The sequence below is a fragment of the Balaenoptera acutorostrata genome, chromosome 3, assembly GCF_949987535.1.
Source record: "Balaenoptera acutorostrata chromosome 3, mBalAcu1.1, whole genome shotgun sequence".
Classification (NCBI taxonomy): Eukaryota; Metazoa; Chordata; class Mammalia; order Artiodactyla; family Balaenopteridae; genus Balaenoptera; species Balaenoptera acutorostrata.
Genome location: NC_080066.1, coordinates 108,965,912 through 108,977,954, shown reverse-complemented (window position 1 = coordinate 108,977,954; position 12,043 = coordinate 108,965,912). Strand labels below are relative to the sequence as shown.

At 34.6% G+C, this 12,043-nt stretch overlaps 1 protein-coding gene across 3 annotated transcripts in view; it reads left to right on the top strand.

Annotated features, from left to right (window-relative positions):
• The window catches only part of NOVA1 (NOVA alternative splicing regulator 1), a 139,495-nt gene that overhangs the window by 95,072 nt on the left and 32,380 nt on the right, over window positions 1-12,043 (top strand). For all 3 annotated transcript variants that reach the window (XM_057544200.1, XM_057544199.1, XM_007180668.2), the window contains exon 3: window positions 10,326-10,492. In XM_057544200.1, the coding sequence (XP_057400183.1) occupies window positions 10,326-10,492 (167 nt within the window). The remainder of the gene's footprint in view (window positions 1-10,325; window positions 10,493-12,043) is intronic.

The following is a 12,043-nucleotide window of genomic DNA, read 5'->3' as shown; positions in this document are numbered from 1 at the left end:
CTGTATAACAATTGTTATCATTCTTTGACTTGAATAATTCACTCTCAAACCCTATGCAAATGTGGGCTTTGCTTTCATATTGGATTTGCTAATGCATTAATCTCTATTGGCTCTGAAGGTAATAACTTATGTCATATGGTAGGAGTGGAGCTATCACCAGAGATGCTCATCTTCTTCTTGTCAGCTTATAGCAGCAGCACTCTTCAGATCTGGTTACTACGCTGCATGTCCAGTGGTATGTTTTGCTCCTGACTTTTGAATGACTTTGATTAGCTCTGCATGCCACCACTGGTCACACTTTGAGTTTCTGAGCTTGATTTGATATCACATGTTTGTTGCAAGCTGTGTCCCCAGCTTCCAAGCGTGGTTCACAAAATTCTGCAAGTGAATTCCTACTAGTCTGTAAGGAATAGCTAGAAAAATTCCAAGCGCCATTTTTCTTACAGCAGAAATTTAAGAGTACAAATTAGTGTCAAAAATGTTGACACTGATTGGGAGTGGAGGCAAAGTCAGGAAGTCTATTTTATATATACTTATAAAAATGTGATTACATTTTAAATAAAATTTAGTCATGGCAGTTTTTATATTCCTAAAATCCATAATGGAAGTCAAAAGGTAATAATGTCAACCAAACTAGGATTGCTATAATTCTATTCCTTCGTCTGGAACATACTCTTTTTCTGTCTCATTTTGTCTAAATTTCTATTTGTATTTTTATGTATGTGGAAGGTTAGTTATGTTTCTCAACCTTAGAGAAGTGGCCCTCTGTAAAGGATGTCCTATGTGTCCCAGCAGTACACTCCCCTCTTGTCACCCAAGGGCCAGGGACCAGCTGGTCCCAGGATAGGTTCTGATCTGTGTTTGCGGACTTAGTTCCACAGGCTGCTGGGTTATAGTTTTCTTGCCTCTGGTGTCTGTGCCATGGTGGGTGAGGCTGGGCTAGAGGCTTGTGCAGGCTTCCTGGTGGGAGGAGCCAGTGCCTGCCCACTGGTGAGTGAAGCTGGGTCTTGACCCTCTGGTGGGCAGGGCGATGTCAAGGGGTGTGTCTAGAGGTGACTGGGTTCAGGAAGTCTTTAGACAGCCTGTCTGCTGCTGGGTGGGGCTGTGTTTCCTCCCTGCTGGTTGTTTGGCCTGAGGCATCCCAGCACTGGAGCCTACAGGCTGTTGGGTGGGGCCAGGTTTTAGTGCCAAAATGGTGGCTTCCAGGAGAGCTCATGCCGATGAATATTCCCCAGTACCTCCACCACCAGTGTCATTGTCCCCACAGTGAGCCACAGCCACTCCCCCCACCTCCTTAAGAGACCCTTCAAGACCAGCAGGTAGGTCTGGTCCAGGATCCTATGAAATCACTGCTTTTGCCCTGTGTCCCAGTGTGCACAAGACCTTGTGTATGCCCTCCAAGAGTGGAGTCTCTGTTTCCCCGGTCCTGTGGAGCTCCTGCACTCAAGCCCCGCTGGCCTTTAAAGCCAAATGCTCTGGGGACTTCTCCTCCTGATGCCAGACCCCCAGGCTCAGGAGCCTGACATGGGGCTCAGAACTCTCGCTCATGTGGGAGAACTTCTGCGATATAATTGTTCTCCAGTTTGTGGGTGGCCCACCCAGGGGGGTATTGGATTTAATTATATCATGAGTGCACCCCTCCTACCATCTTGTTGGGTTTCTTCTTATGTCTTTGGATGTAGATATCGTTTTTAGTAGGTTCCAGTCTTTTTTGTCAATGGTTGTTCAGCAGTTAGTTGTGATTTTGGTGTGCTCGTGAGAGGAGGTGAGCTCAAGGTCCTTGTACTCTGCCATCTTGTCCTCCATCCCAGGATTACTATAATTCTGGACGTAGCATAAACCTGTGCTAAAGATGAATGAACAACTAGTCATCATCATAACTATTAGTAGGATCTTTTGCATGACCTCAGAAGTTAACTGGAAATGAATTACAATTATTATTTAGAATTTTCAGATATGTCTGCTTTCAAACCTCACAGTTCTTTAGAACTTAGAGTCTCCTAAACTCCTGATGTTACTTTGTGGGAATTGCTATTTAAAAGTAAATGAGTATGCCATTTGCATGCATAGGACAGAGGCTGAGTGAGTGAGAAGCTGGACATCTACTCTGTCATTCATTCTTTCTTTCATCTTAACTTCTTTGAAAAACATGAGTACTTTTAGAGTTTTCTGAAAAGTATACTTTCATCCTTTGGCTTAATTGAGTATATTTTAATGTTAAAGCATGTTCTATAAACAGATACTCAAGCTTCACTATATTGATTTGGGACTAAGACATGTTATGATGGCCCCCTACAGATTTTTACAGTTTAGAAGTAGAGACATGATTGTGTAGAGAGTTAATCACCAGAAGAAGAAAAGCAATTATTACTTTGTATTATGAGATGTCAATTCCTATGATTTCCTTTTCTAAAAAACCCTCTTCTTGAAATAGTATACTTTTCCCCTAGTAATTGTAGGGTAGGGGGAAGCTTTATCAAATGTGCAAAACTGTACAATGTTATAAAAGCTGCAATTACAAATTGAACTTACTTTTTATGGCAGTTTTTCTAAGTGCTTTTGTTGATCTGAAAATTTATTCTAAAAACTTTGCTAATAGCCCACACAATTATTAACCACCTCCTATGGTGGTCTGTTCTCTGTAAGAAGGGTCAGTCTTTCTTTCATTTTATGCCCGATTTGAAATAAATCTGTGAAGTGATATTAATAGTATGACTCAATGCATTAAAAAAAATTATCAAGCTTGGGTGAAAATTATTTTTCCATCATCAGGCTGAAATATATGTGACTTTCTTAAAAGGATGTAATTTGGTAGCTGGCCTAACATTACATTTTCAGAAGGTATGTGTTGTAATGGAAAAAATATGGTATTGGACAAAATCTTCTCTCTGCATTTGTTAGTTACATTTCCTTGGCCCAGCTGCTTTCACTTCTTTACCTGTAAGTTGAAGAAAATATTATCTGCCTTGGTAATTGTGAGCATTAAATGAGATACCATATAATACGTTGTATAATACATAATTAATAAAATATTAAATATATGTATTATAAATTATATTATATATATACTTTTATTCTCTTTTTAAATAATTTACATTTTGTTCTAACCTGAAATTTGTAATAAATATTATTACTACTGATTGATACTGTATACTTTTTTTTTTTTTTATACTTTACTCTTAATAGTTAAACTAAAGGAAAGTTAATGAGCTAATGTTTTTGCTTTTTTTAAACCACAAAGACATTCACATAATTAGATTACCATGATTATAGATTGAGAATAAAGAATTACTGTAAATCGCTTTATTCATTAAAAAATTATACTCTTTATTTTAGTTTTAAAAATAAAGCCTACGTGCACTTTTAAACCTTAAGAAAGCATTAAAGGAACATTTTGCCTGTTGATTCTGGCCTCAGATTCAGAAATAAAGGGGAAAAAAGCCAGAATAGAGTTCACAGAGGTCAACCATCCCCTATGGTTGTCACTAGGAATCTGTCTATTGCTAGTTTATATAGTTGCAACAACCTTGCTTAGCTGGTTATCCAGCCATTGAGGAGTAGAAGCAGCAAAGTAGAAGTAAAGAGAGGAGCCTGCTAGAATCAGGTGTACCAACAAACAGCAGGGGTAAGTGGCAGGAAGGAAAAGAATATGAAAACTAAAAGAACAAATACCAATCACAGAGCACCATTTCTATAAGGATAAATAGACATACATAGCCAAAGAAAGCTTGAGTTTGCCACTTTATTACTGTCCGGAACTATATAGCTTTTCCCAAGTATTATGGAAATGTTAAATATATTTGAAAATATGTAGCAAACTGGGAGATATTTCTTAAACATGGTAGAAGCTAAATGTTATGTTGAAAAAAATAAACCCTATCCATTCAGAATATTAGCTATCCAGATCTAGTAATTTCTCGGTGCTGTAAGTAGCTGCCATCTTACTCAAAAAATTATATATCATGTTTTGTTTTAAACCTCAGTTTTTGCCTACTGCAGAGTTAATTGGCATTTCCATTTTCTTAGTTCTTTTTGAGGCCAACAACATTGTCTATAGGTTGTCATAGAATTATTAATATTCGACTAGATTTTTGGTATTAATTTTTCATTTTCAATGTTTCACTGATATTCATTCAACCAAATTTCTTACTCTAGACTGACACTAATATTTCCTAAAGAAATATCTTATCATAAGATACTGAGTTATATTCTCAATAGGAGTATAAACTGATGCATTTTCTTACATCCAAACAAAATGTTTGCTAATTTTCATTATAGTTGACCATTGGAAATAAGTGGATCAGATTGTTAGTATATACCCATTATTCTAAACCAGACTCATTCTGGTTGAAATAGGTCTCAGGTATCTAAAAAGTTTTAGACTGTATTTTATACAGCAAAAAGCATTCCTTTTTTTCCCCCTAATTTTATTCTTTTAGGTAGATTACATTTTTGGAGTTTACTTTTCTATTCTGGGAAGAAAAAAACTACTGAGCTATTCATTATTTTTCCTATTACCTTTCTCAAAGCTTTTTTAAAATCAAGTATTCTTTTTATTGACATTATAATTTATAACTTATTATAGTTTTTTAAATCATTTACCAAAATAGATCTCATTTGTACATACATTGACTCATCTTGTAAACCCAAAGAGGCTTACTGGTTTTATAGACATTTTATAGGTAAAAAGGTCTTAAAGTCAATCATATGTTTTCGATTCACAGGTAAGAAAATTAGACTCAGGGAGTTATGCATTATTCAGAGAATACTTCTTGAGTGTATACAGTGTGCCAGGCACTATTCCAGACACTGAGAATACAGTAGTGAACATGACAGACAAGGTCTCTTTTATACTTTATTTTCGTGTTTCCTTATCCTGGTATTGTCCTCAAATTTTTTCTGTAGTACTAATTTCATTTCATATCCTCTCTCTATATTTTTTATTTGTTTTATGTATAGTATCTGTCTGCTGAACTAGAGTAAGAACGCCATGAAAGCAGGTTTGTCTGTTTGGTCATTGCTGTATCTAGTGTAATACTTAACATTTAGTGGGGAATCAATAGATTTTTGTCAAATGAATGAATGAATTGAATTAAATGAGGGCCATATGGTATCCTGAAAGCCAAATGAAGTGTTTTTAGAACAGACTGGTCAACTCTGTCAAATGCTGCTGATGGGTCAGACAGTGTAAAGACACGAAGATTGGATTTACCAAGGTATGGCTGTGATAAGTGGTTTTAGTTGAGTAGTGGGACAAAAGCCATCTTGGAGTAGAGTCAAGAAAAACAGGAATGGGTGGTGAAGAAGTAGAAAGAGGAGATATATCTCTATGAATTGTTCAAGGAATTTTGAGGGATGAGGAAATTGAGCTGTAACCAGAAGAGGGGTATACGGTCAGGGAGCGCTTTAAAATGTTTTTCTTTTCTTTTTTTTTTTTATAGCAAGTTCTTTTTATTTTTATTTAATTTTATTTTTTTAAAATTTATTTATTTATTTATTTATTTATTTATTTTTGGCTGTGTTGGGTCTTCGCTTCCGTGCGAGGGCCTCCTCCAGTTGCGGCAAGCGGGGGCCACTCTTCATCGCGGTGCGCGGGCCCCCCACCTCCGCGGCCCCTCCCGTTGCGTAGCACAGGCTCCAGACGCGCAGGCTCAGCAGCTGTGGCTCACGGGCCCAGTCGCTCCGCGGCATGAGGGATCCTCCCAGACCAGGGCCCGAACCCGTGCCCCCTGCACTAGCAGGCAGACTCCCAACCACTGCGCCACCAGGGAAGCCCTGTTTTTCTTTTATTACAAAAATTTCAAACATACAAAGAAGAAAGAACCTCTTTCATGTTTGTTAATAATATCAAGATTTTGGCATACGTATTTCATTTACTCATTTTTGTTGTTGCAAAAATATTTTGAAGCAAATCCCAGTCATTTTAGCTGTATATACTTCAATATGCATCTAAGAAAAGAGAGGGAAAAGGCACTTTCTTACACAACCTGATGCCATAGTCACACCTATTAAAATTAACAGTAATCCTTTGATACTATTTAATACCCAGTTTTTATGAGATTGCCACAATTATGTTTAAAATAAAAGTTGTTTGAATTTAGATCCAGTCAAATTCTGATTCACCTTTGATCATTGTATCTTTTAAGACTCTTTTAAGTCTAGAGAACAGTCTTTCCTATTTTGACGAAACTAGATTAATTATCCTGTAGCCTGTCTTACATTCTTGATTTGTATCTTTTCTTCTTCCTGAGTCATCTAATTTATTTCTCCGTTTTCAATATTATTTGTAAACTGTTACCTAGTGCTAAATGTTTGATTAGATTTAGGTTCAGCTATTTTGGGATACATACTTTATAGTTGGTGGCCTCTGCTTCATATTACATCACGGCAAGAGGCATATGTTTGATTTTCACACTCTTAGTTATGCTAATGTTGATCAGTGAAGTCAGTTGGTGACTGCCAGATGTTTCCGTTGAAATTTGCCCATTAACCTTTCACCTTATGATTTTATGACCTTTGCCTAAATCAGTTATTTCATTTGCTTTACCGAAGGATAATTTTCTATTTCTGTCATAAAGGGAGGGATCTTTAAAAATTGAAGAAATTATAACATGTTTTTCTGCTGATAGGCATGATCTACTAGAAAAGGAAAAATTATGATACCTGGAGAAACACTGGGCTTGGTAGTTAAGAGGGGATGGGGTCTACTGCACAGGTGATAGAATGCCTTAGGTAGGAGCAGGAACAGTTTAAGTGACTTGTCCGAGGTTATAGTAGCACACAGTGGATTTATTTTATTAAATGTATATCAGAATTTTGCTTTGGAATCTTATAATTGTACCTAATTTTAGAAACATGCATATTCAGTTGATGATATTGCATGTGAAGTAGAAACTTAAAGCTATTTTGAATTTCACTGCCTATATTTGACCCTACTTGTTAGGGTTTTTCTAATTTTTTCTAATTTCTCCCTTAAAATTAATGGTGTCTTATACACCTGTATCTTTACTTTATAAAAAATATAAGCATATACTTTTATGTAATTTTTCAGCTTTTGTTGCTAGTCTGTTGCAAAGAGAAGTAAATGCTGCTGTTAAACAAAATGATGAATAACTCGCAGTTCAGACACTAATGGACCCTAAAAGCCTGTAAGATGACAAAAAACAGCAACTTTTATGATTTATAGGCTAATTTTTGTTACACAGTTTGGTCATATACCTGACAGTCTTCCCTCTTTGTGACTTTCTCCTAAAAATTATAGTTTTGTGTTACCTAAGTGAAAAGTCCTTTAGAGTTCAGTAGAAGAATATGACAGCATCTCTTCTGAGGATTGCAGCAGTTCCCATTGGTGGAATTACAATTTCCTTTTTTTTCTTTTCTTTTTTTTTTTTGTAGTAGTTCTAATGGTACTGGTATAGTTTAATCTTGAAAGAATATTTATTGCAACTTTGGACCTATAAACTATCTCCAAATTGTCTCATACATGCTATGTGAAATTTAGTTTTAGACAATCGTATTTCTTTATGGCTCAGTGATTTCCATTTACCACTTGTTAGTCATACAGTCTGAAGAGTATTGGGGTTATTGTGTTGTCTGACACAGTATGTATTCTGTTAAATTTGAATTTTAAAAGCAACATGGATTATATAGTCCCTTTAGTTACTTAGTACCATGTTTTATTTTTTAAAAATCTCTGTTGAGGTTTGACTGACTTCCTTTTCTGTCTTGGCGTCCCCAAAGGAGCCCTCCGTAGTTGTCTCCAAAAGCAGGAATGTAATCTGATCTGTGTTTTGTATTGTCTGCTGACTTAGATGAGAACACTTTGCATGAGCTACATTGATCAGTTCTCATCCTTTCTAGTCAGTTATTGGACAATTAATACAACCTTGTAAAGACTCCCTAGAGTATCCCTAATAAACTAGATCGTTTTACCCAGGAATAGATACAGAGATACATCAAGATATTCAAGGATGAGAAAAGCTGATTAGGAGAAACAGGAAATATTAAGCCTTCACACTCACGGTATGTTTTTCAGATTGTCTCCATCCTTAAAATTGAAAGGTATTGCTCTCTATTGAAATATTTTGTACAAATTAGGAAACGGTAGCTTTTCATAAATTTACATCTTCATTGTTTAAAACAGGAAAGTTTAATTTAGGTGGATTCATATAATATTATTCATATAATATTATTTTATTTCTGCTCCTAATTCTTGTGATCTAATTTTCTAAAGGTAAGAGTGATAATCTTTTACTATTCTTTTAAAAATTTAAAACTGCTAGGAAAATGGTTTATGTGGCAATTAATCCTTAAAGCAGTGTAAACTCCATGCAGTTTTTTTAATGTGTGTAGTTTCACACTTTTGTCCTTCAAAATGTACTTTAAAAATATTTTACAGAGTGGCTTAGAATTTTGAAATTGTGGTATGAAGAGGATACATGCTAAGTACTTGAAAGTTTTCATATTAGTTCAAAAACAAATATTTTATAAATTTTAAAATACCATTCTTTTGACTTTTTGATAACTGTTTAGTAAAGGAATAGTTACGTCTGAGAAGCAAGTTTATGTGCTTGTTGTGTTGGACTGCTCAGCAGAATATTACAGTTTAATATCAGGATGCCCCAGGGAGGCTCAAAATAGTCTGAAAAGCTAATCATTTGTTTTTATTGCCTTCAGGTATATCTGTAAAGTATGAAATGGGTTAAAGGACCTGCATATTAGACCCAACCAATTTCATTTTAGTCTTATCTCACATCATGTGTCTACATTTTATTCACCAGATATGAAGCAAATAATATTAATAGTATCTTTATCAATTATTCATCAATTTCAAGTTAAAAGTAGTTTAACGTGTTTTTAATTATGATATTATATCTTTTTAAAATTACATAATCAGTAAAAGCAGGGTTGATTCATTTTCCAATAAATATTTGTCATGGACCTATCATGTGCCAGGGACTGCTCTAGGCTTTGGGGAGACTATAGCACAAAACAAAACAGACTAATTAACTCTCCTCCTAGAGCTTGCATTCTAGTAGAAAAGTAAAAAAATAAACAAATACAAAATGTTAGATAGCATTGTTGCTGTGATTAAAAGAACAGGGTAAGTGAATAAAGGGTGGTAAAAATTCAGAAATTTACCTACTATGTAAACTTTCCAAGACTCCTTCTCCCCACTGATTTAAATGCTGTTTTTACTGTAGACCAACCATATGTGCTGTCCATGTAGACACCTCCATTATTTTTCATATCATAGTATTTTATAATTCTCTGGCTTGATGTCTGTTTTTTGCCCGTAAGAGTATGTGCTTTGAAAGTTGGGTGCATAGATCTTCACATCTGTGTTACCAGTTTCTAACCCAAAGTTCTTTTATACATGCTCAGTAAGTATTGGTTATATCAGTGAATGAATGATATACCCAGAACTTCTCAGGATTTCTGGCTCTGCTGGCCCTTTTTGGGATTTAGAGTTCTACATTTTACATTATTTTATTGGCATTAGTATATCATCCTTTTTTTTTTTAATTAGGTACACATCTTTTCTTTTTTTATATACATCTTTATTGGAGTATAATTGCTTCACAGTGTTGTGTTAGTTTCTGTTGTACAACAAAGTGAATCAACCATATACATACATATATCCCCATATCCCCTCTCTCTTAAGCCTCCCTCCCACCCTCCCTATCCCACCCAACTAGGTCTTCGCAAGCACCGAGCTGACCGCTCTATGCTATGCAGCTGCTTCCCACTAGCTATCTATTTTACATTTGGTAGTGTATATATGTCCATGCCACTCTCTCACTTCATCCCAGCTTCCCCTTCCCCCACCACCCGTGTCTTCAAGTCCATTCTCTATGTCTCCATCTTTAGTCCTGCCCTGCCATTAGGTTAATCAGTACCATTTTTTTAGATTCCATATATATGCATTAGCATACGGTATTTGTTTTCCTCTTTCAGACTTACTTCACTCTATATGGCAGACTCTAGGTCCATCCACCTCACTACAAATAACTCAATTTTGATTCTTTTTATGGCTGAGTAATATTCCATTGTGTATATATATGCCACATCTTCTTTATCCATTCATCTGTTGATGGACATTTAGGTGTTTCCATGTCCTGGCTATTGTAAATAGTGCTGCACTGAATATTGTGGTACATGACTCTTTTTGAATTATGGTTTTCTCAGGTATATGCCCAGTAGTGGGGTTGCTGGGTCATATGGTAGTTCTATTTTTAGTTTTTTAAGGAACCTCCATACAGCATTTTTGAAGAACATACAAAGTAAGAAGGGAAGTTTTCTGAAAATTAATCTTTTATCCACAGGTACTACTGAACGAGTGTGCTTGATCCAGGGAACAGTTGAAGCACTGAATGCAGTTCATGGATTCATTGCAGAAAAAATTCGAGAAATGCCCCAAAATGTGGCCAAGACAGAACCAGTCAGCATTCTACAACCCCAGACCACCGTTAACCCAGATCGCATCAAACAAGTGAGTGTTTAGTTGGGAAATCAAAGACTAATATCCACAGTGTAGTATGAATTCCTTATAAAAGAAGCCTTAAAGTTTTAGCATATAAAGTTTTTTTCTAAGTAATACTTAAAACATAACAGAGTTGTCTTTTATTTATTTAAAGACTGTCAGAGTCTCTTCTTTAGATTGATCCGGTAATTGAATTACTCATTTATTAGTGTTACACTGAGAAGCAATTATGTGACTCATTTCTTTTATGGTGCCCTTTAAAAAATTATAGACACAAATTTGATTAGCTTATAGAAATTTAATCTATTTAAAATAATAACACTTTTTAAATAAAGTATAAACATTGAAACTATATTCTCAAAATTCCTAATACCATATTCTTAAAATATTTTTAGCCTTTAGTGTAGTTATTATGCATATAAACTCCTGTTTTGTTAATTTAATTGTCATGTTCAACATTTTTTATCAACAAATATGTATAAGTAAACTTTTGTACCTAGCAAACAGTTCTTTGTTACAAATCAGCTATTATGTTCTGTATAACTTGTGTAGTATTCATATATATGTCATAAAGGGCCAATGTTTATTTTTAATGTGTGGGATTTTCTGTAACAAAAATTTTACTTGATAAAAGACAATGTGAGTTCTTAAGATTGAATAATGGCTGACATGATGTAGGAAAAAAATGACATTCTTTAATGTTAAATAAGGTGAATTTTTCCCCTCAACCTCTTTTAAATCCTCAAAATTATTTGATACTTTATGTTTATAATGATTGTTTCTGCATTTGCCCTTTTATAATTAGCTGCTTAATTTGTGATCATATTGATAGACTATGCCTTCAAAACAAATGTATTATTCATTAGTTCACAGAATATTTATGTTCATTGTAATAAATTTGAAATGTAGCTCAAAATCTTATTAATTTCATGTTTCTGAATTGAAAAAACTATTTTATACTAGGCAGTGTTATGAATCTATTATAATTTTACCAATATATTGATAAATATAAGGCTGTCTAATTAAATACAAACATAGAAATTAATAATTAGGTAATATATTTTCAAATTATGGGCCAAAACTCAATTTTCTTTTAATTACCATTTTAAAAAGTCCTTCCATGTTTAAATCATGAGTAGGTAGTTGTTATTCCATATAAAGTCGTTCATTTTATACTCTTTGTCAGTGTCAAAATAGTTTAATTTGTAACCCTTTATAACTTTTCAAGGAAGTATCTTTTTATACATGGCAGAATGTAAATATTTTAAACTTCTAAACATCAGTAGATATTTTTATTCTTCACAGCCATTTATAGTTTTGAAATGTTTATTTTGTCTGTGCTAGGTGAATACAAAGGATAATTTAAAAACTGATGCCTTGAAAGTGGTACCATGATTTTATCCAAATTCTAAAAGTATGAGTTTAAAGACCTCTAGGTTAAAATCACCTGGGTCTAAGAATTTACAGAATTGGCACTAAAGTGTAGGGTCTATTGATTTTCTGCTTTAATCCAGCCTATTACTTCTCCCCTTTATTTTGTAATTTCTGTAAGTTCAAACA